General features: G+C 45.5%; 1 protein-coding gene across 5 annotated transcripts in view; it reads right to left on the bottom strand.

The window, feature by feature from the left end:
• The window catches only part of MIA2 (MIA SH3 domain ER export factor 2), a 61,852-nt gene that overhangs the window by 19,670 nt on the left and 17,308 nt on the right, over positions 1-24,874 (bottom strand). For all 5 annotated transcript variants that reach the window (XM_073578045.1, XM_073578046.1, XM_073578043.1 and 2 more), the window contains 17 exons: positions 16,347-16,478; positions 13,919-13,940; positions 13,419-13,507; positions 13,252-13,323; positions 12,765-12,875; positions 12,485-12,556; positions 12,270-12,374; positions 11,575-11,697; positions 11,361-11,484; positions 11,239-11,285; positions 10,362-10,452; positions 10,143-10,281; positions 8,765-8,866; positions 8,631-8,691; positions 3,667-3,702; positions 3,489-3,556; positions 3,139-3,218 (listed from right to left, as the gene is read on the bottom strand). In XM_073578045.1, coding sequence (XP_073434146.1) covers positions 3,139-3,218; positions 3,489-3,556; positions 3,667-3,702; positions 8,631-8,691; positions 8,765-8,866; positions 10,143-10,281; positions 10,362-10,452; positions 11,239-11,285; positions 11,361-11,484; positions 11,575-11,697; positions 12,270-12,374; positions 12,485-12,556; positions 12,765-12,875; positions 13,252-13,323; positions 13,419-13,507; positions 13,919-13,940; positions 16,347-16,478 — 1,474 coding nt within the window. The remainder of the gene's footprint in view (positions 1-3,138; positions 3,219-3,488; positions 3,557-3,666; positions 3,703-8,630; positions 8,692-8,764; positions 8,867-10,142; positions 10,282-10,361; positions 10,453-11,238; positions 11,286-11,360; positions 11,485-11,574; positions 11,698-12,269; positions 12,375-12,484; positions 12,557-12,764; positions 12,876-13,251; positions 13,324-13,418; positions 13,508-13,918; positions 13,941-16,346; positions 16,479-24,874) is intronic.

Below are 24,874 nucleotides of genomic sequence, written 5' to 3' on the forward strand. Positions count from 1 at the left end.
CCATGGTTTCAATACCTAGGGGTAGACAGGGTTAAGTCCAGCATCGTGTCCCACATCGCGGAAGAGGATACGTGGAGGGACACTTGCACGTGCTCGCCCGTTGTTGGGTTTGGGGAAATCGGACCCTTTCAATAGGATCCGTTGCCCCTGTCTCTTCTTCATAAAATAACAAACAAAAATAGACGTCTGGGGAAAAAAGCCCAGATATGTCCCTCTGTGCGGGAAAAGATACGTGGAGACGATACTCAACATGTGCTCGCCCGTTGTTGGTTTGGGGAGATCGGACCCTTTCAATAGGATCCGTCGCCCCTGTCTTATCTTCATGGAAAAAAAGAAAGAAAAAAAAAAGAAGTCTGGAGAAAACCAGACACGTGTGCCTCTAAAGACACCAAGCAAAAAACTGATTTCCGCCCGCAATAGGGGAGAGGGTGTATACTGCTAACCTCTTTTTTTCACTTAGTGTCAGCCTCCTAACGGCAGAAGCATACACCCACAGTATCTGTGTACCCCAATGAGGTGAAGGAGAAATACTGCTACACAACACAATGTAAATAATACTGTCATACAGTTAAATTACTGCTTCACAACACAATGTAAATACTGCCATACAGTGTAAATACTGCCACGCAGTGTAAATACGAACGTACAACAAATTTAAATACTGCCATACAGTGTAAATACTACCATACAACCTAATGTAAATAATACTGCCATTAAGTGTGAATACAACCATACAACACAATGTAAATGGTAATACTGCCAAACAGTGTAAATTCTGCCATAAACCCATACAGTGTAAAAACTAGCATATCATAAATGAAAATAATACTGCTATATAGTGTAAATACCACCATACAATACAATGTAAATAATACTGCCATATAGTGTGAATACTACCATACAATAAATGTAAATCATACTGCCATAATCCAATGTAAATAATACTGCCATAGTGTAAATACTGCCATACTACACAATGTAAATAAGACTGCCATACAGAGTAAATAATAATGCCATACCCATGCAGTGTAAATACCACCATACAACACAAAGTAAAAAAGACAGCCATACATTGTATATACTAACATAAAACACAACGTAAATAGCACTGCCATACGGTGTACAGTCATGGCCAAAAGTTTAGAGAATGACACAAATTTTTACAAAGTCTACTGCTTCATTTTTTCTAATGGCAATTTGCGTATACTCCAGAATGTTATAAAGAGTGATCAGCTTAACAGCAATTACTTGCAAAGTCAATATTTGCCTAGAAAATTAACTTTATCCCTCAAAACACATTTCAACATCATTGCAGCCCTGCCTTAAAAGGACCAGCTAACATCGTTTCAGTGATTGCTCCATTAACACAGGTGTGGGTGTTGATGAGGACAGGGCTGGAGATCAATCTGTCATGATTAAGTAAGAATGACACCACTGGACACTTTAAAAGGAGGCTGGTGCTTGGCATCATTGTTTCTCTTCTGTTAACCATGGTTATCTCTAAAGAAACACGTGCAGTCATCATTGCACTGCACAAAAATGGCCTAACAGGGAAGAGTATCGCAGCTAGAAAGATTGCACCTCAGTCAACAATCTATCGCATCATCAAGAACTTCAAGGAGAGAGGTTCCCTTGTTGCCAAAAAGGCTCCAGGGCGCCCAAGAAAGACCAGCAAGCGCCAGGACCATCTCTTAAAAGTTTTTCAGCTGCGGGATCGGGCTACCAGCAGTGCAGAGCTTGCTCAGGAATGGCAGCAGGCAGGTGTGAGTGCATCTGCACGCACTGTGAGGTGGAGACTCTTGGAGCAAGGCCTGGTCTCAAGGAGGGCAGCAAAGAAGCCACTTCTCTCCAGAAAAAACATCATGGACAGACTGATATTCTGCAAGAGGTACAGGGAGTGGACTGCTGAGGACTGGTTTAAAGTCATTTTCTCTGATGAATCCCCTTTTCGATTGTTTGGGACATCTGGAAAATGGCTTATTCGGAGAAGACCAGGTGAGCGCTACCACCAGTCTTGTCTCATGCCAACTGTCAAGCATCCTGAAACCATTCATGTGTGGGGTTGCTTCTCAGCCAAGGGAATGGGCTCTCTCTCAGTCTTGCCTAAAAACACAGCCATGAATAAAAAATGGTACCAGAATGTCCTCCAAGAGCAACTTCTCCCAACCGTCCAAGAGCAGTTTGGCGATCAACAATGCCTTTTTCAACATGATGGAGCACCTTGCCATAAAGCAAAGGTGATAACTAAATGGCTCAGGGAACAAAACAGAGATTTTGGGACCATGGCCTGGAAACTCCCCAGATCTTAATCCCATTGAGAACTTGTGGTCAATCATCAAGAGACGGGTGGACAAACAAAAACCTTCAAATTCAGACAAAATAAAAGCATTGATTTTGCAAGAATGGACTGCTATCAGTCAGGATTTGATCCAGAAATTGATTGAGAGCATGCCAGGGAGAATTGCTGAGGTCCTGAAGAAGGGTCAACACTGCAAATATTGACTTGCTGCATTAACTCATTCTAACTGTCAATATAACCTTTTGTTACTCATAATATGATTGCAATTATATTTCTGTATGTGATAAAAACATCTGACAAACACACATAAAAACCAGAGGGCAGCAGATCATGTGAAAATATAATATTTGTGTAATTCTCAAAACTTTTGGCCATGACTGTATATACAACCTAAAGTAAATACTTCCATACAACACAATGTTCATAATACTGCCATAAATTGTACATACTAACATACTGTACAACACAAAATAAATAATACTGCCACACTACATAATGTACATAATACTGCAATACATCACAATGTAACTAATATTGCTACAGTGTAAACACAAACCATACAACACAATATAAATAATACTGCCATATAGTGTGAATACTACCATACAACAAAATATAAATAATACTGCCATACAGGGTAAATACTACCACACTACTCAATGTAAATAATATTGCTACAGTGTAAATACCAACCATACAACACAATATAAATAATACTGCCATATAGTGTAAATAATACCATTCAACACAATGTAAATAATACTGCTATATGGTGCCCACTCTACACCACACAATACGACACCAAGTGTCCGAACATGAAAGGATAAAAGTGTGATTACCTCTACCGATTGCTTGCATCACATCCAGGGCGAAGGGATCTTTTTCCAAAAGTTCCAGTTTATATTCGGCCTCTGTTAACCTATTGATGAAACAAAATAAACATTTTACTCTCTGGTCATATCCACAGCTGTATTCATAATTCTGCTGATCCGTTCTGTGACCTCCAGCACAGGGGCTGAAAATCTGCTGGGCAGTGGGGTGAAGGGAAATAGCCGCCTATTTCCTGAGACGACAAGCAGAATTCTGGAAGCAGCTTTGGATGTGAATAGGAACCACAAAGAATTTGGAAACAAATATCTAAATAAATGATCCATCGTCTGCAGAGCACAAATCCTCACGCTGCACTCACTTCTGTCTGAAGTGCGCAGTCTCTTTTTTGACGTCACTCAGAAATCTTTCTGCCGCCCTCGCAGTGAGCTACGGGAAAAGAAACGGAAACCTTAAATAAAAAGTGCTCACCTCTTATCCAGAGAATTAGAGGCTTACTACACAAAGAAACCAGTGATTGATACGAAGCCACCACTCACCCAGTTATCGTGAGATTTCTTCTCATACGACGTAACCTGGAAACAAGGGAGAAACTAACAATGTATCCTCGAAAAATTACCAGAGACAAACGCTAACTTGCATTATACTCCAGAGCTACATTCACAATTCTGATTGTTCATCGTGTGTTGTGTGTTAGAACACAATGTGTAACTCAGGATCAGTAATTGTAATGTATGTACACAGTGACTGCACCAGCAGAATAGTGAGTGCAGCTCTGGAGCATAATACAGGATGTAACTCAGGATCAGTAATGTAGTGTATGTACACAGTGACTGCATCAGGAGAATAGTGAGTGCAGCTCTGGAGTATAATACAGGATGTAACTCAGGATCAGTAATGTAATGTATGTACACAGTGACTGCACCAGCAGAATAGTGAGTGGAGCTCTGGGGTAAAATACAGGATGTAACTCAGGATCAGTAATGTAATGTATGTACACAGTGACTGCACCAGCAGAATAGTGAGTGCAGCTCTGGAATATAATACAGGATGTAACTCAGGATCAGTACAGGATCAGTAATGTAATGTATGTACACAGTGACTGCACCAGCAGAATAGTGAGTGCAACTCTGGAGCATAATACAGGAAGTAACTCAGGATCAGTAATGTAGTTTATGTACACAGTGACTGCACCAGGAGAATAGTGAGTGCAGCTTTGGAATGTAATACAGGATGTAACTCAGGATCAGTAATGTAATGTATGTACTCAGTGCACCAGCAGAATAGAGAGTGCAGCTCTGGAGTATAATATAGGATGTAACTCAAGATCAGTAATGTAATGTATGTACACAGTGACTGCATCAGCAGAATAGTGAGTGCAGCTCTCGAATATAACACAGGATGTAACTCAGGATCAGTAATGTAATGTATGTATACAGTGACTGTACCAGCAGAATAGTGAGTGCAGCTCTGGGGTATAACACAGGATGTAACTCAGGATCAGTAATGTAATGTATGTACACAGTGACTGCACCAGCAGAATAGTGAGTGCAGCTCTGGGGTATAATACAGGATGTAACTCAGGATCAGTAATGTATGTACACAGTGACTGCACCAGCAGAATAGTGAGTGCAGCTATGGAATATAATACAGGATGTAACTCAGGATCAGTAATGTAATGTATGTACACAGTGACTGTACCAGCAGAATAGTGAGTGCAGCTCTGGGGTATAATACAGGATGTAACTCAGGATCAGTAATGTAATGTATGTACAGCACCAGCAGAATAGTGAGTGCAGCTCTGGGGTATAATACAGGATGTAACTCAGGATCAGTAATGTAATGTATGTACACAGTGACTGCACCAGCAGAATAGTGAGGACAGCTCTGGAATATAATACAGGATGTAACTCAGGATCAGTAATGTAATGCATGTACACAGTGACTGTACCAGCAGAATAGTGAGTGCAGCTCTGGGGTATAATACAGGATGTAACTCAGGATCAGTAATGTAATGTATATACACAGTGACTGCACCAGCAGAATAGTGAGTGCAGCTCTGGAATATAATACAGGATGTAACTCAGGATCAGTAATGTAATGTATGCACACAGTGACTGTACCAGCAGAAAAGTGAGTGGAGCTCTGGGGTATAATACAGGATGTAACTCAGGATCAGTAATTGTAATGTATGTACACAGTGACTGCACCAGCAGAATAGTGAGTGCAGCTCTGGAGCATAATACAGGATGTAACTCAGGTTCAGTAATGTAGTGTATGTACACAGTGACTGCATCAGGAGAATAGTGAGTGCAGCTCTTGAGTATAATACAGGATGTAACTCAGGATCAGTAATGTAGTGTATGTACACAGTGACTGCACCAGGAGAATAGTGAGTGAAGCTCTGGGGTATAATACAGGATGTAACTCAGGATCAGTAATGTAATGTATGCACACAGTGACTGTACCAGCAGAAAAGTGAGTGGAGCTCTGGGGTATAATACAGGATGTAACTCAGGATCAGTAATTGTAATGTATGTACACAGTGACTGCACCAGCAGAATAGTGAGTGCAGCTCTGGGGTATAATACAGGATGTAACTCAGGATCAGTAATGTAATGTATGCACACAGTGACTGTACCAGCAGAAAAGTGAGTGGAGCTCTGGGGTATAATACAGGATGTAACTCAGGATCAGTAATGTAGTGTATGTACACAGTGACTGCACCAGGAGAATAGTGAGTGCAGCTTTGGAATGTAATACAGGATGTAACTCAGGATCAGTAATGTAATGTATGTACTCAGTGCACCAGCAGAATAGAGAGTGCAGCTCTGGAGTATAATATAGGATGTACCTAGGATCAGAAATGTAAAGTATGTACACAGTGACTGCACCAGCAGAATAATGAGTGCAGCTCTGGAGTATAATACAGGATGTAACTCAGGATCAGTAATGTAATGTACGTACACAGTGACTGCACCAGCAGGATAGTGAGTGCTGCTCTGGAGTATAATACAGAATGTAACTCAGGATCAGTAATGTAAGTACACAGTGACTGCACCAGCAGAATAGTGAGTGCAGCTCTGGGGTATAATACAGGATGTAACTCAGGATCAGTAATGTATGGACACACTGACTGCACCAGCAGAATAGTGAGGACAGCTCTGGAGTATAATACAGGATGTAACTCAGGATCAGTTATGTAATGTATGCACACAGTGACTGTACCAGCAGAAAAGTGAGTGCAGCTCTGGGGTATAATACAGGATGTAACTGAGGATCAGTAATGTAATGTATGTACACAGTGACTGCACCAGCAGAATAGTGAGTACAGCTCTGGGTATAATACAGGATGTAACTCAGGATCAGTAATGTATGGACACACTGACTGCACCAGCAGAATAGTGAGGACAGCTCTGGAGGATAATACAGGATGTAACTCAGGATCAGTAATTGTAATGTATGTACACAGTGACTGCACCAGCAGAATAGTGAGTGCAGCTCTGGAGGATAATACAGGATGTAACTCAGGATCAGTATTGTATGTACACAGTGATTGCACCAGCAGAATAGTGAGGACAGCTCTGGAGTATAATACAGGATGTAACTCAGGATCAGTAATGTATTGTATGTACACAGTGACTGCACCTGCAGAATAGTGAGTGCAGCTCTGGATTATAATACAGGATGTAACTCAGGATCAGTAATGTAATGTATGTACGCAGTGACTGCACCAGCAGAATAGTGCGTGCAGCTCTGGAGTATAATACAGGCTGTAACTCAGGATCAGTACTGTATGTACACAGTGATTGCACCAGCAGAATAGTGAGTGCAGCTCTGGGGTATAATACAGGATGTACAGTTGTGGCCAAAAGTATTGACACCCCTGCAATTCTGTCAGATAATACTCAGTTTCTTCCTGAAAATGATTGCAAGCACAAATTCTTTGGTATCATCTTCATTTAATTTGTCTTAAATGAAAAAACACAAAAATAATTGTCCTAAAGCCAAATTGGATATAATTCCACACCACACATAAAAAAGAGGGTGGACAAAAGTATTGGCACTGTTCGAAAAATCATGTGATGCTTCTCTAATTTGTCTAATTAACAGCACCTGTAACTTACCTGTGGCACCTAACAGGTGTTGGCAATAACTAAATCACACTTGCAGCCAGTTGACATGGATTAAAGTTGACTCAACCTCTGTCCTGTGTCCTTGTGTGTACCACATTGAGCATGGAGAAAAGAAAGAAGACTAAAGAACTGTCTGAGGACTTGAGAAAACCAAATTGTGAGGAAGCATGATCCATCTCAAGGCTACAAGTCTATCTCCAAAGACCTGAATGTTCCTGTGTCTACCGTGCGCAGTGTCATCAAGAAGTTTAAAGCCCATGGCACTGTGGCTAACCGCCCTAGATGTGGACGGAAAAGAAAAATTGAGAAGAGATTTCAACGCAAGATTGTGCGGATGTTGGATAAAGAACCTCGACTAACATCCAAACAAGTTCAAGCTGCCCTGCAGTCCGAGGGTACAACAGTGTCAAACCATACTATCCGTCGGCATCTGAATGAAAAGGGACTGTATGGTAGGTGACCCAGGAAGACCCCACTTCTTACCCCGAGACATAAAAAAGCCAGGCTGGAGTTTGCCAAAACTTACCTGAAAAAGCCTAAAACGTTTTGGATTGGAAGAATGTTCTCTGGTCAGATGAGACAAAAGCAGAGCTTTTTGGGCAAAGGCATCAACATAGCGTTTACAGGAGAAAAAAAGAGGCATTCAAAGAAAAGAACACGGTCCCTCCAGTCAAACATGGCGGAGGTTCCCTGATGTTTTGGGGTTGCTTTGCTGCCTCTGGCACTGGACTGCTTGACCGTGTGCATGGCATTATGAAGTCAGAAGACTACCAACAAATTTTGCAGCATAATGTACGGCCCAGTGTGAGAAAGCTGGGTCTCCCTCAGAGGTCATGGGTCTTCCAGAAGGACAATGACCCAAAACACACTTCAAAAAGCACTAGAAAATGGTTTGAGAGAAAGCACTGGAGACTTCAAAGGTGGCCAGCAATGAGTCCAGACCTGAATCCCATAGAACACCTGTGGAGAGATCTAAAAATGGCAGTTTAGTGAAGGCACCCTTCAAATATCAGGGACCTGGAGCAGTTTGCCAAAGAAGAATGGTCTAAAATTCCAGCAGAGCATTGTAAGAAACTCATTGATGGTTACCGGAAGCGGTTGGTCGCAGTTATTTTGGCTAAAGGTTGTGCAACCAAGTATAAGGCTGAGGGTGCCAATACTTTTGTCTGGCCCATTTTTGGAGTTTTGTGTGAAATGATCAATGTTTTGCTTTTTGCTTCATTCTCTTTTAAGTGTTTTTTCATTTAAGACAAATTAAATGAAGATAATAATACCAAAGAATTTGTGTTTGCAATCATTCATACTTTTGGCCACAACTGTAACTCAGGATCAGTACTGTAATGTATGTACACAGTGACTGCACTAACCTGGTTTTGATAGGAGGAGACTGTTTTATCCATTTCTTCTTCCAGTTCGGAGACTCTTGTCCTAGAGGAGAGGGATTTTGTGAACAAGTAGAAATAGCAGAGAGCTCAGGCACTGACTTCAGGACTTCTCTTACTTGACATTGACAAGTTCGCTGGTTGCCATGTTCATCTTTTCGTCTGCTTTAGACAGTTTTGCCTCCTTTTGAACCCGCTCCTTCTCCTGAACAGTGAGTTTCCTGGAAATTAGAAATGATATACATATGTAACTATTGGATTAGTGGATTATACCGTACTGGTTGCATTTTTTCTGTTTTTACCACCTCGCAGCGCTGTTTGCAGGAGCCATGGCCAGAGTGTGAGCTCAGCTGATGTGTGGGGCGCAGCCGTTACCTGAGAACAGGAGGCTTCTCCCCGAGCTTCAGCATCACAGGTCACAATCTAGCAGAACATTAGACAGGGAAGGTCGGGGGCATTCTTCCTTTTATGGGGGTCAATGATGGAAGCACAAAAAAAAAAAAAATGCAGACAGATTTTCTTTTTTTCCTGGAGGAGAGCTATTTTGCACAAACCATTGCCCTGAACACTCAGGGTGGATGGAGACTTCTACGGAGAATCAGTATGTGAACGGTGCTGCTATGTTAGTGATACTGGTATGTGAGCGCTGCAAGTATGTGAGCAATGACAATATGAGTGATGCCAGTATGTGAGCAAAGCCGCTATGTGAGTGATACCGGTACGTGAGCGATGCTGGTATGTGAGTGATGCCGGTACGCGTGAGATGCCGGTACGTGAGTGATGCTGATATGTGAGAGATGCTGGTACGCGAGCGATGCCGGTACGTGAGTGATGCTGTTATGTGAGAGATGTCCGTATGAGAGTGATGCCGGTATGTAAGCATTGCTGGTATGTGAGTGATGCCAGTATCTGAGTGATGCTGGTACGTAAGCGATGCCGGTACGTGACCGATGCCGGTACGTGAGCGATGTCAGTATGAGAGTGAGGCCACTATGTAAGCAATGCTGGTATCGTAGTGATGCCGGTATGTGAGCGATGCCGGTATGTGAGCGATGCCGGTATGTGAGCGATGCCGGTATGTGAGCGATGCCGCTATCTGAGCGATGCCGCTATCTGAGCGATGCCGCTATCTGAGCGATGCCGCTATCTGAGCGATGCCGCTATCTAAGCGATGCCGCTATCTGAGCAAGGCCGCTATCTGAGCAAGGCCGCTATCTGAGCAAGGCCGCTATGCGAGCGATGTTAGTATGTGAGTGATGCTGGTATGTGAGAGATGTCAGTATGAGAGTGATGCCGCTATATGAGTGATGCCGGTAAGTAAGCATTGCTGGTATGTGAGTGATGCCAGTATCTGAGTGATGCTGGTACATAAGCGATGCTGCTAATGTGAGAGATGCCAGTACGTGAACAATGCTTCTTTACTCTACTTTTTTGTAGTTTGATTCTGTATATTAAAATTGCTACTAACTGCAAAGCCATAAAAAGCATATATCCTACCGATGCAGCTTCTGCTCGTTCTCCTGGTACACCTCCATCATGACGCTCATTTTCTGCTTTAGTTTCTCCAACTCTTCCTCCAATTGTCCCTTCTCATGTGAGAGCAACTGGCTGCTGTTCTGAAGATTCGTGATACACTCTGCACATACAAAGCGAGAATTATCAATAATGAAAGGAGACCAAGGATCCAGTGATAAAATATGTAAAGTATCACTCTGCCTGCCAGCTGTTCTTTGGCCTTCATTTCATCGGAAAGATTATCACACAAATGCTTCTTCTCTGATTCCACACTTTTCAAAGACGCATTTAGCTACAACACAAAGACGAGAATTAACATATAAACTAAAATCCTGTCTGCAGCCACCACTAGAGGGAGATCCCTGTATACAGAGATACATAAGATTCTGTCTGCAGCCACCACTAGAGGGAGCTCCCTGTATACAGAGATGCATAATAAGATCCTGTCAGCAGCCACCACTAGGGGGAACTTCCTGTATACAGAGATACATGATAATACTGTGTCTGCATCCACCACTAGGGGGAGCTCCTTGTATACAAAGATATATGATAAGATCCTGTGTCCAGCCACCACTAGGGGGAGTTCCCTGTATATAGATACATGATAAGATCTTGTATGCAGCCACCACTAGAGGGAGCTCCCTGTATATATAGATACATAATAAGATCCTGTATGCAGCCCCCACTAGTGGGAGCTCCCTGTATCTAGAGATACATGAAAAGATTCTGTCTGCAGCCACCACTAGGGGGAGCTCCCTGTATACAGAGATACATAACATCCTGTCTGCAGTCAACACTAGGGGGAGCTCTCTGTGTACAGCGATACATGATAAGATCCTGTCTGCTGCCACCACTAGGGGGAGCTCCCTGTATACAGAGATAAATGATAAGATTCTGTCTGCAGCCACAACTAGGGGGAGCTCCCTGTAAACAGAAATACATGATAAGATTCTATCTTCAGCCACCACTAGGAGGAGTTCCATGTATACAGAGATACATAATAAAATTCTGTCTGCAGCCGCCACTAGGGGGAGCTCCCTGTATCCAGAGATACATTATGACCACATAGACCACCTACCATGGCAGCATAAATCAGCTTCTTAATCCTTTGTTTCTGGGGATCCCCTGAAAATAAAAATTAATTAAAATATTTTCCCTGCTATAATGAGTAGATGGCAGTGATTACTTGCCGGACATTACCCAGGGGTTCGCCGTTTTCAAAATCCCACTTAATACTGGAGAGAATGTTGTCGTCTTCCTCATCATTGACTTCGTCCACCTCTGAGCTCCAGTCTTTCAGCGACAGCAAATTTTCAATTAATGACTAAAAAATAATAAGTATTTGTTATGTGGTGAGCGGGTGATCACCGTCACCTCCTCCGTCCCCGCGTTCATCACCGCCTTCTCCACTCACCTTCACCTGGCTCTGCTTGCTGCTCAGATCTTCCTGCATGACTCCCACAGAGGAGCTGAGGTTTCTGGAGTTCTCGGACAGCTCGCTGAATCTTTCCTCCCAGCCCTCGGCCTCCTTAGAAAGCTGCAAAGTAAAAAAAAAATCATAATGTCACAGGGAACACAAGCATTTACTAAAACAGAAGGGGGACAGGGCTCTTTAATAAGGTGTTTGCTATTAAAGGGGTTGTCAGGTCACAAGGTACAGATGAATGATCTTGTGATCTGACAACCTCTTTAACCCCTTGGTGTCATAGCCATTTTTTATTTGTACCCTTTTCATTTTCCCTTTATATATGTCCCTAGATGCTGTCACATGGCGGCTGGTATTTTGCATGAAGAATTATTTTTTTTTATTATTTTGTGTTGAAAAATAGAAAAAAAAAAAAAAGAAACATCAACTGCAGCAATTTCTTTTTTGTTGTCTACTTTTATTACGCTCACTGTATGGTAACGTGGACACGAGAAATTTATTCTTTGGGTCAAAACAATTACAAAGAAACCAAATCTAGGTTTTGTTTTTTTAATTTTTTTTTATTTTTTAGAAAATCCCGGAGGATAGTAGAACGGATTATTTTTTTTCCATTTGAAATTGTATTTATTGTTTCTTTTGCATCATAAATAAGGTGACATTGTATCATTTGGAAAGGGACCGACCTGCTTGATGCTCTCCTCCAGGTGAGACTTCTCCTCCGCTGCGTCCTGAAGCGATGACTCCAGGCGGCCGGTGTTAATTTCAAACACTTTCTGGGTGGTGCGAGTCTGCGGAATAAGAGGAGGTCCCTGAGCGAGGAGGCTGTATTTACTGCTGTTTATAGAGTGATCTCTCTAAATAAGAGCGACCCAAGAGCCGCTCCCCCGGAATCACTTACCTCCTCCTTCTGAGACGTTTCCTTCTTAAAATTTTCCTCCAGAGATTTTATTTTCTCATTTAGATCTTCAAGCTGCAGAGACATTTACAGTAATGGTAACTCACATCCTACTGATGCCGAGACCAATGTCCTCCCCATCACAGACATATTCCCGGACCCCCGCTGCTTCTCCTATATATATTACAGTAGTGCCCAGTCCCAGAAGCCTCGCTGCTTCTCCTACCATATATTACTGTATTGCCCAGCCCGGACCCCCGCTGCTTCTCCTCCCATATATTACCGCACTATCCAGTTCAGAGCCCCGCTGCTTCTCCTCCTCCAGCCCCCGCTCCAGTTTGGCCATGTTCTCTTCCAGTTCTTTGTTAGACGCCTGTAGAGATTCCTGAAGAGCCTAAAATAAGCATTAAAGGGTTAAGTGTAAGGTAATAAAAGACCAGCAGGAGGTATATTCTGTCCTCCAGGTGGGGGGTGACCTACTTAATACGATACATGCATGACGTGCACACACTGTGGTCTATGCAAACATACAAGTCAAAAGGAAATGATACTGTTCTATGTTATCAGCCATCATAATGAATGACAGATCAGAAACTTCTGGTCGCCCTCATGTGACTGATATCAGCTCGTCTTGTAGCTCCGGTCATACACTGCTGAGTTTACAAGGGTTGTCCCATAATTACCATGTCTGCTTTATTGATACACATGTAATTGATGATGGCCCCCATTAGACCACCCCCCATCCATCAATTGCACTTCTCTCCACTCACCTTGTGCTCGGAGATCTCGCTCAGTAATTTCTGGTGACCCGACTCTTGTAATGTCCGCTGGACCTCTTCATACTTTGAGAAGGTGGTTAAAAAAAGTGACTTTATATGCAGTGCTGCCCTCATCTCCTGCCCCCTGAGCTGGCACCCACTCGGGGAGACCACCATACCTGCTTCTGTACGACACAGAGCTTCTCCAGGACTTCCCTTTTACCGCTTAAAGCTTCCGCAACCTGATTCCCGAGTCTATATTCCCGACCTGAAGATGAAGTGATGGACAGCAGGAAAATGAGAGAGCGGGAAGATGATCCAGGGCCTCTCTGTTCTACCATCTGCTTGGCATTGTGCACCCGACTGTATGGCAATAGATGCGATGGGTGCACGAGACATGGTGACAGGCGGACACGTCTCCCCTAAGAAAAGCGAACAGACCCCTCGGACCACTACATCAGGACAAATGAGGCGCTGCTGACATGGCATCAACGGCTGCCCAGCACATCCTCTGCTCCTGTCCTATCAGCACAACCTGAGCGCCACCTCTCGTCTCCCACGACAGAAGTAAGAAGCAGCTGACAACCCCTTTAAGACTTTTTAGAAAGGTTTGCATCGGAGTTATTCTTTCAAAGTATAAATAATTACCGGGGCGGCCTCGGTTGGTTTGGACACTTACCGGCATAAAATCTGCTTTTAATCTATAAAAAAATATAAAAAAGAAACAGTCAGGAATCAGCAATCATCCATATTATGTATGACGTTAGGAAAGCATGGCTCTCTAGCGCCACCCTGAACCACAGGCGGCGTGTGGCACTGCAGCTCAGCCCTATTTTGACTTGAATGGAGCTGAGATACAATAGAGGAGGGTTCCCCAACTCCAGTCCTCAAGGCCCACCAACAGGTCATGTTTTCAGGATTTCCTAAGTATTGCCCAGGTGATAATTGCATCACCTATGTAATACAAAGGAAATCCTGAAAACATGACCTGTTGGTGGGCCTTGAGGACTGGACTTGGGGAACCCTGCAATAGAGGATGAAGTGTAAGGCTGTCTTTGCAAGAAAGCAGCCGTGTTTTGTAGATCCCAAAACTCAGTCACGCCAGGGCAATCCAGTAGGGAAAACGGCGCTCAGTGCAAGGTGCTGGGAAAACAAGCAGCTTTATCATTTACCTCTTCTCAAGAATGGAAGGATTATTCATTCTATACCTGTACATGCGGGCACAGTATGGGGCATAGGGGCACAGCATAGGGCCACAGTACAGGGCAGGGGATCTAATGGGGCAGGCGCTCTGAGCTGTCAATATTCAAGAAAGCACCACACCCTGACAAGCAGAAAGCAGAGAGGCCAAGGGGCGGTGCGCTCTCAAGGATCAATCAGAAGAACAACCCTTTAATGATGGTCGAATTTCTGGGACTCCTACCAATCCTGAGAATGAAGGGGGCTGTAGTACTACAGCCCCCTACCCGGACCCCCCATGCAACAAACTGTCATTGGCCAATTTGGTTGAATGTCGCGGGAGGACGGACACATCACTAAAGGCCCTGTCACACATAAAGATGCACCTGCGATCACGACAACGATACGACCTTGTCAGGATCACTAGTGCATCACTACATGATCGCTGGTGAGCTGCCAAACAGGCAGCTTCACCAGCGATCAGCACCAGCGAGGACGCTGGTATCCAAGGTAAATATCGGGTTACTAAGCGGCGCACGTCACTCAGGGTATGTGCACACGTAGTTTTTTGGGTGTGCGGATTTTGGAGAGAAAACCGCAGGTAATTCCGCAGGACAAAAGTCCTGCGGTTTATCTGCGGTTTTACACCTCATAATGGATAAGGTGTAAAACTGCAGCGTTTCTGCACCAAACAATTGACATGCTGCGGATTGTAAACCGCGGAAAAATCCGCAGCATGTGCACTGCGTTTTTTTTTTTTCCATTGAAAATAAAGGTACTGTACAACGCAGCAGATTTCACTACGTGTGCACATACCCTTAGTTACCCGATGTGTACCTTAGAAACCTGCGTGCTGGCACTGATAGTAACCCGATATTTACCTTAGAGACCAGCTCCCAGCGCATGCTTAGAGCGCTGGGAGCCTCGCTGATCATTGGCTCCCGCTGCCACACGCAGCGATGCGCGCTGGCCAGCAGGAGACCAGCGATCAAAAAATGGCCCAGGCCGATTCAGCACAATCAGCGATACCCGGTCGCTGATCCCTGTCACACACCGTGATCTCGCTGGCGAGATCGCTGTGACGTCACAAAATCAGCGATCTCGCTAGCGAGATCGCTGTGTGTGACGGGGCCTTAAGGCCTGGGCCATTTTTTGATCGCTGGTCTCCCGCTGGCCAGCACGCATCGCTGCGTGTGGCAGCGGGAGCCAATGATCAGCGACGCTGGTTTCTAAGGTAAACATCGGGTATCCAGGAGCCGCGGCACTTGGATACCCGATGTTTACCTTAGAAACCAGCTTGCTCGCTGGTCCTGATCGCTGGAGGGGCTATGTGACAGATCACCAGCGATCAGCCTAACAATGTCCCAGTAATCCCATCCATGTCGGATCATTGGTGGGATCGCTGGGAGATCATTATGAGTAATGGGGCCTTTAGTCCTTAATTCTCAGGATCAGTGATGGCCCCAGAAGTCGGACCCCCACTGATGATTAAAGGGTTTCTCCAATCAATATTGAAGGGACTTAAGTATTGACCCCCGTGGAGATGAAATGACGTGTCACAATTGTGGGTCATCACTTTATTTCTCTTTGTCAAGACTCAGACATCTCCTGCAGTGCCATTAAGAATGAATGGAGCGGCCGGACTCCCGCACACACCACATGTTGTCATATGGATAGGAGGACAACTTTTGATGAGGAGACAAACCCTTTAAGTGATGCCCAGTCCCCGCAATGGTAATACGCTTTACGGAGGCTTCTATAGAACCATTAGCTCCCAGATGATGAAGTGCCGCATATCTGGGGTCCTGAAGCTGACGGATTATACGGATGCTGCCATTATGGAATTGTAAGTCTAGTAATTTTCCGGATGCGTCACCCACTGGTCCGATTATCCCCAGGGGGAATGTATAATCCGGGCCACGACTTACACATTGCAGTGTTCTGCACGTAAACGCCAAGAGGGAGACAAATCCGAAGATCGCGGTGAAGATCACCACATCCCAGGGACAGCCAAAGAAATCCACGCCGGGCTGGAGGTCGTCCGGTAACAGGGACGCAACCTGCGAGGAAAAAGAACAGACTGTAACAAACTCTCAGCTGTGAGAAGTGTAAGGACAGGTGGCCTGCGGTCAGGAGTGGGCCTTACAGTGTCAGTGTGTGCAAAACGCCATGAGCTAAACACATTCTGCAGCGCTGATCTCTCCTGTGCTAACACTTTGTTACAGTGTATCGGCGCAGGGAAAAAGTATCAGGCCGGAGTCACACGAGCGATTACATCGGACGAATGCAATGCGAAAAAAAAAAAAAAAAAAAAAAAATCGCATTGCATTCGTCCCAATGTTATTCTATGGTTCTGCTCCCATCATCCGTTTTTTGATCGGATCCGTTCCTCGGACTGAGACAATCGCAGTATGCTGCGATTGTCACCAATTTTCGGATCGGATTCGACAATGCAAGTCTATGGATGCAATTAAAAATCGAATTGAAAACGGATCGCAAGACTTCTCCTGGTCACAGGAAAGAGCATCAAGCATTGGTATTGGATGTCAATTTGATGCTTAGATGCGAATAAAATCAGTTCATCGCCGGAAAATAGGATGACAGACGGATCTCTGGACAAGGAATCTTTGTGCGATTTCGTACCGTAAAAATCAGACCGATTTTTTAATCGTTGTGTGTGACTCCAGCCTCAGTCTTGATTCTGGAGCCCAGAGGTGAATTATCTGGATTGGATACAAGTGTACCAAATCCTCAGCCATCTGCCCATTAACAAGAGTCATCAGCTGACAGTAGAGATCCTGAAATGATGCAGATTAGAAGGAAGACGGATCTGCAGCTCTGCCACAGGCAGTCACAAGACCGTGTGGGGGAAGGGACGTTACAATGGGGGGTAGTAGTGGGGGAAGGGACAGTACAGTGAGGGTGGTGGGGAAAGGGAGTTTACAGTGGGGAAGGTTCATTACAGGGGTGATAGAGGGGGAAGGGACGTTACAATGGAGGGTGGTAGTGGGGGAAGGGACATTACAGTGGGGGTGGTGGGGGGGAAAGGGAGTTTACAGTGGGGAAGGTTCATTACAGGGGTGATAGAGGGGGAAGGGACGTTACAATGGAGGGTGGTAGTGGGGGAAGGGACATTACAGTGGGGGTGGTGGGGGGGAAAGGGAGTTTACAGTGGGGGAGGGACATTACAGGGGAGATAGCGGGGAAAGGGACGTTACAATGGAGGGTGGTAGTGGGGGAAGGGACATTACAGTGGGGGTGAAAGGGAGTTTACAGTGGGGGAGGGACATTACAGGGGAGATAGTGGGGAAAGGGACGTTACAATGGAGGGTGGTAGTGGGGGAAGGGACATTACAGAGGGGGTGGTGGGGGGGAAAGGGAGTTTACAGTGGGGGAGGGACATTACAGGGGAGATAGCGGGGAAAGGGACGGTACAATGGAGGGTGGTAGTGGGGGAAGGGACATTACAGTGGGGGTGGTGGGGGGGAAAGGGAGTTTACAGTGGGGGAGGGACATTACAGGGGAGATAGAGGGGAAAGGGACGTTACAGTAGAGGGAGGGTGGTAGTGGGGGAAGGGACATTACAGTGGGGGTGGTGGGGGGGAAAGGGAGTTTACAGTGGGGGAGGGACATTACAGGGGAGATAGAGGGGAAAGGGACGTTACAGTAGAGGGAGGGACGTTGCAATGGTAGATCGTGGGGGAAGGGACATTTCAGTGGGGGATGGTGGAGGAAGGGGGTTACAGTTGGGGGGAGGAGTGGGTGAAGGGAATTTACAGTGGGGGAGGGCTGGGAGCTTACAGTATGGTGTGTGTGTAGGGGGGTAGTCATCAACTGGATCGCCGCTTTGAGAAATCTGGCAAACGCCGGCCACGCTCGTATCAATACAGCACTATCATGTGACCCGTGGCATGTAGGATTATCGGATATTCTGGATTATCGGATATTCTGGATTACCTGACTGCGGGTCATTAATTGCTGTGACAAAAACTTCTGCAACTTTCTAACAAACTTTGTTATAAATAAAAACAACACAGAACATCAGACCGATTTTATTTTCTGCTTTAAAGACAGATAACAATGCACATAATGTATGACCCCTGCTTGTTATCAATAAATGAACACATGACCCAGTAATACAACAGCTGAGGGTTCGTTACAATTGTATCCAGGTTGTTACATAGTAACGAAGTCTGGACAAGCGATGTGCGCAGGCGCGGTCTATAAAGGTGCCTGTACTGTGTCACTGCTGTATTATTGGGGGGCACTACCCCCTCTGCCGCCTGCCTGCCTGCCTCGGTCAAGTGTGAATGTGGTCCGGGACTCACCCGCCGCAACGCCTCCGCCATCCCCGCTCATATAACGCGCAGCACCCGCATCCGCAGCCCTCAGTCACCGGCTGGACGGTACCATCTACACAGGAAGTGGGACGGAGTGCCCTCCACTGGTAACACCACCAGCCGCCCACTCAGGAGCTGTACCTACGTATACCAGCCCAGCACTGATGTATCTACATTGTCTTGTGAGAGAATTTACAGAATTTATGCCAAAATCTCCCCCTCTTCTTCCTTTGGTTTATCCCAACCGAGCGTCACTGGAACAGGAAGGAGCGTAGCTGTACGTGTCCCTGGAGGGGGCGGGGCGTATGAGGCCACAGCGGCCATATTGACTGGCAGAATTAAAGGGCCAGTCCATGTAAAAAGTGCTAGAAATGTCATCAGCGACAATGGATGAAGATCTAATAAGGCAAATTCTAAATAAATGACTGTAAATGATCACTTTGTGAGCCAAAAAATTTAATATGATCCAGGATCCTTGGATAAAGACAGAATTGTGGAAATGATGACCAATAAATGACTGTAAATGATATTTTTTACATCTGATGTTTGACACCCTGGTTATTAATCTAGTGGTACTGAAAACTCCCCCATCCAACCCAGTCATCGCCATCTTGGTCCTCCCGTGCTATGACCTCATAGGAGATCGTTAGGTCGTCAATCGCAAGCTATTCGGTCATTCGGTATTTCAGTGCATAGTGCAATTAATGACTAAAAACATAAGGTGCAATAAAAAAAAATTAAAGAAAAGACTAGAAAACCATTGCACATCAGTAAAACCATCAACTCGCTGAGCAAAGAACAAGATCTCATATGGCAACGGGGGCAGAAGAAAATATAAAAACAAAAAAGCTCTGGTTCTTGGAAGAAGAGGAAAAATGAAAATACAGAAAAAGGAAAATGGCCATGGAAGGAAGGGATTAAGAAACGTAGACTCTGGTCTGCTCAGTATGGAGCACTGCTGCCTGTCCTACTGGTTACCAGTAAGGCCCAGTCCTGGTCTGCTCAGTATGGAGCACTGCTGCCTGTCCTACTGGTCACCAGTAAGCCCCAGTCCTGGTCTGCTCAGTATGGAGCACTGCTGCCTGTCCTACTGGTTACCAGTAAGCCCCAGTCCTGGTCTGCTCAGTATGGAGCACTGCTGCCTGTCTACTGGTTACCAGTAAGCCCCAGTCCTGGTCTGCTCAGTATGGAGCACTGTTGCCTGTCCTACTGGTTAACAGTAAGCCCCAGTCCTGGTCTGATCAGTATGGAACACTGCTGCCTGTCTACTGGTTACCAGTAAGCCCCAGTCCTGGTCTGCTCACTATTGAGCACTGCTGCCTGTCTACTGGTTACCAGTAAGCCCCAGTCCAGGTCTACTCAGTATGGAACACTGCTGCCTGTCTACTGGTTACCAGTAAGCCCCAGTCCTGGTCTGCTCAGTATGGAGCACTGCTCCCTGTCTACTGGTTACCAGTAAGCCCCAGTCCTGGTCTATTCAGTATGGAGCACTGTTGCCTGTCCTACTGGTTACCAGTAAGCCCCAGTCCTGGTCTGCTCAGTATGGAACACTGCTGCCTGTCTACTAGTTACCAGTAAGCCCCAGTCCTGGTCTGCTCAGTATGGAGCACTGCTGCCTGTCTATTGGTTACCAGTAAGCTCCAGTTCTGTTCTGCTCAGTATGGAGCGCTGCTGCCAGTCCTACTGGTTACCAATAAGCCCCAGTCCTGGTCTGCTCAGTACGGAGCACTGCTGCCTGTCTACTGGTTACCAGTAAGCCCCAGTCCTGGTCTGCTCAATATGGAGCACTGCTGCCTGTCCTACAGGTTACCAGTAAGCCCCAGTTCTGTTCTGCTCAGTATGGAGCACTGCTGCCTGTCCTACTGGTTACCAGTAAGCCCCAGTCCTGGTCTGCTCAGTATGGAGCACTGCTGCCTGTCTACTGGTTACCAGTAAGCCCCAGTCCTGGTCTCAGTATGGAGCACTGCTGCCTGTCCTACTGGTTACCAGTAAGCCCCAGTCCTGGTCTGCTCAGTACGGAGCACTGCTGCCTGTCTACTGGTTACCAGTAAGCCCCAGTCCTGGTCTGCTCAATATGGAGCACTGCTGCCTGCCCTACTGGTTACCAGTAAGCCCCAGTTCTGTTCTGCTCAGTATGGAGCACTGCTGCCTGTCCTACTGGTTACCAGTAAGCCCCAGTCCTGGTCTGCTCAGTATGGAGCACTGTTGCCTGTCTACTGGTTACAAGTAAGCCCCAGTCCTGGTCTGCTCAGTATGGCGCACTGCTGCCTGTCTACTGGTTACCAGTAAGCCCCAGTCCTGTTCTGCTCAGTATGGAGCACTGCTGCTTGTCTACTGGTTACCAGTAAGCCCCTGTCCTGGTCTAATTAGTATGGCGCACTGCTGCCTGTCTACTGGTTACCAGTAAGCCCCAGTCCTGGTCTGCTCAGTATGGAGCACTGCTGCCTGTCTACTGGTTACCAGTAAGCCCCAGTCCTGGTCTGCTCAATATGGAGCACTGCTGCCTGTCCTACTGGTTACAAGTAAGCCCCAGTCCTGGTCTGCTCAGTATGGAGCACTGCTGCCTGTCCTAATGGTTACAAGTAAGCCCCAGTCCTGGTCTGCTCAATATGGAGCACTGCTGCCTGTCTACTGGTTACCAGTAAGCCCCAGTCCTGGTCTGCTCAGTATGGAGCACTGCTGCCTGTCCTACTGGTTACCAGTAAGCCCCAGTCCTGGTCTACTCAGTATGGCGCACTGCTGCCTGTCCTACTGGTTACCAGTAAGCCCCAGTCCTGGTCTGCTCAGTATGGCGCACTGCTGCCTGTCTACTGGTTACCAGTAAGCCCCAGTCCTGGTCTGCTCAGTATGGAGCACTGCTGCCTGTCTACTGGCTACCAGTAAGCCCCAGTCCTGGTCTGCTCAGTATGGAACACTGCTGCCTGTCTACTGGTTACCAGTAAGCCCCAGTCCTGGTCTACTCAGTATGGCGCACTGCTGTGGAAGAATTTCCAGCCTCAGTCTGCAGCAGGAAAGCCTTCTGTCATACGGCTCTTTAGGGAATTGCTACTTATGCATTTTCCCTCCACCCAAAGAACAGAATCGGGCTCAGCAACGCTTTACACCGTGGGATTTATCCACTAGTGGTCGATTCCTTATCTCCCCACATCCTTGTCTTATTCCGGCCAACAGCAATCTCTGCCGCTGCTGGACAAAAGAGTAACAAGCGGCAATTAATGATTAAACCCAGAATTACCGGCTGGCGCTTTACTGCCGGCAAATAGACTTCATCCGCCTATAGAACAGTCAGGAAGCGGAGATATGTGGTGCTACATTTAGGAATCATGGAAGGCGCTGGGATTGTTCCTACTCCGACTTCTATAACAGCAGCTCATCTAACACATTACCTGCACTGATACATTGTAACAAACTTTCTGGGCAGGAGATTTGCTCTTCTGTTCTTTGCATTGTCTAGACTGGAAACATTTGTAGCAAACTCCTGAGTGTGGGAAACCTTAAGTGGGTACATCGCCTCTAGACTGTTACCATTCACTAACAGCAAGCAGAGATCTTGGGGGAAAAAATGAAGAATTGAAACACAAAGGCCCAAAATCAACAAATGCAAATTTTAAGTAATTTTTCTGCCTAGTCTGTGTTTTCGCTCGAGGAATTTGCAATAAATTTCTCAAAAAGTTTCACAATGTTTAATCAATTTAGTGCTGCTTACCTGTTTGTGTTTCTTGTAACTATATTATTACCCTCGCCCTAACCCTAGTACTATTTCTAGTCCTAACGCTAACACTAGTACTATCTCTAGTCCTATCGCTAACCCTAATACTATCTCTAGTCCTAACGCTAACCCTGGTACTATCTCTAGTCCTAACACTAATCCTAGTACTATCTCTAGTCCTAACGCTAATCCTAGTACTATCTCTAGTCCTAACGCTAACCCTAGTACCATCTCTAGCCCTAACGCTAACCCTAGCACTATCTCTAGTCCGAACGCTAACCCTAGTACTATCTCTAGTCCTAACGCTAACCCTAGCACTATCTCTAGTCCTAACGCTAACACTAGTACTATCTCTAGTCCTATCGCTAACCCTAATACTATCTCTAGTCCTAACGCTAACCCTGGTACGATCTCTAGTCCTAACGGTAACCCTAGTATTATCTCTAGTCCTAACACTAATCCTAGTACTATCTCTAGTCCTAACGCTAACTCTAGCGTTATCTCTAGCCCTAACGCTAACCCTAGCACTATCTCTAGTTCTAACGCTAACCCTAGTACTATCTCTAGTCCTAACGCTAACCCTGGTACTATCTCTAGTCCTAACGCTAACCCTAATACTATCTCTAGTCCTAATGCTAATCCTAGTTCTATCTCTAGTCCTAACGCTAATCCTAGTACTATCTCTAGTCCTAAAGCTAATCCTAGTACTATCTCTAGTCCTAACGCTAATCCTAGCGTTATCTCAAGCCCTAACGCTAACCCTAGCACTATCTCTAGTCCTAACTCTAACCCTAGTACTATCTCTTGTCCTAATGCTAACCCTATTACTATCTCTAGTCCTAACGCTAACCCTGGTACTATCTCTAGTCCTAACGCTAACCCTAGTACTATCTCTAGTCCTAATGCTAATCCTAGTACTAACGCTAACCCTAGTACTATCTCTAGTCCTAATACTAACCGTAGTACTATCTCTAGCCCTAATGCTAACCCTAGTACTATCTCTAGCCCAGACGCTAATCCTAATACTATTTCTAGCCCTAACGCTAATCCTGGTACTAACGCTAAGCCTAGTACTATCTCTAGTCCTAATGCTAATCCTAGTACTATCTCTAGCAGTAACCCTAGTACTATCTCTAGCTCTAACACTAACCCTAGCACTATCTCTATCCATAATGCTAACCCTAGTGCTATTTATAGGCCTAACGTTAATCCTAGTACTATCTCTAGTCCTAACACTAATCCTAGCACTATCTCTAGTCCTAACGCTAATCCTAGTACTCTCTCTAGCCCTAACGCTAACCCTAAGTACTATCTCTAGTCCTAATGCTAACCCTAGTACCATCTCTAGTCCTAACGGTAACCCTAGTACTATCTCTAGTCCTAAAGCTAATCCTACTACTATTTCTAGCCCTAACCCTATCTCTAGTCTGAGTCCTGTTCTTACCCTGGCACTAACTCTAATCAAAGTCTTAACCCTAACCCATACTCTAGTCCTAGCCCTAAAACCAGCCCTAAGTCTAGCTCTAGCCTGAGTCCTAGCCCTAGCAGTAACCCGAGTTAGAATTAGAAAAAGTGTGTTAAAACTGAAAAAAAAGACACAATGAATTAGCCGTAAACATCTGGACAATGAAAACCACGTCATAAAGCAAACCCATAATAAATTTGACACAAAAATAAAAAAATGTCTAAAGGCAAATTTTTTACTCCAAAAAAGTTACTTAGAAAGTTTTGAAAACTTTGATCCAGCAGTGGTTTTGCTTCAATGATGTGGGGGAGCCCCTCAAATTATGAATGCCCTAATAATGTGCATGAAAAGGGTGACCCTACAATAAAAAAAACATAAATGACCCCCCCATAACTTGATTATGTGGCTGAGAGGGATGAGAACTCCCCCCCCCCCCGTAGCACCGAGTGTCACACTCTTCTGTTACCCAATCATCCATGGAAATTGATTATAAGCGGTCATCTTCACGGTCATATTAGGGCATTATTCCACCTGCACCTACCTTCTCCTCCTCCGCTGCTACCGGATCCTCCATAACATGTAATTTAGGGTCCAGGGGGTCACGGAGTCTCTAGGACTTGGGGGACATGCTGCCTGCACAGGGTGGCGGGGTCACTACTTCTGTAAGGTGATCGCCTGGACACTTGCGCAATGTCAGGGGTGACACAGGTGGTTTAATGACAGCCGACGGGAACCCTAATCTGTCTCTGCAGGTGGTTCCTGCACCTGTCACTTCTCACATATTATCTACCTACAGCGCAGATGTAGCAGAGCTGACGTTGTCATAAGTTCGCTTACAGTCTGTTCATCCAGATCTTCTAGGATCAGTGAGACGGAGGCAGCAGAGGAGGAAAGATAAAAGCATCACAGTGACATTTCTTTCCTATATGGGCCCAGGTGTAG

Source organism: Dendrobates tinctorius, unplaced genomic scaffold, assembly GCF_039654945.1.
Source record: "Dendrobates tinctorius isolate UK_male_01 unplaced genomic scaffold, ASM3965494v1 ptg000058l, whole genome shotgun sequence".
Lineage (NCBI taxonomy): Eukaryota > Metazoa > Chordata > Amphibia > Anura > Dendrobatidae > Dendrobates > Dendrobates tinctorius.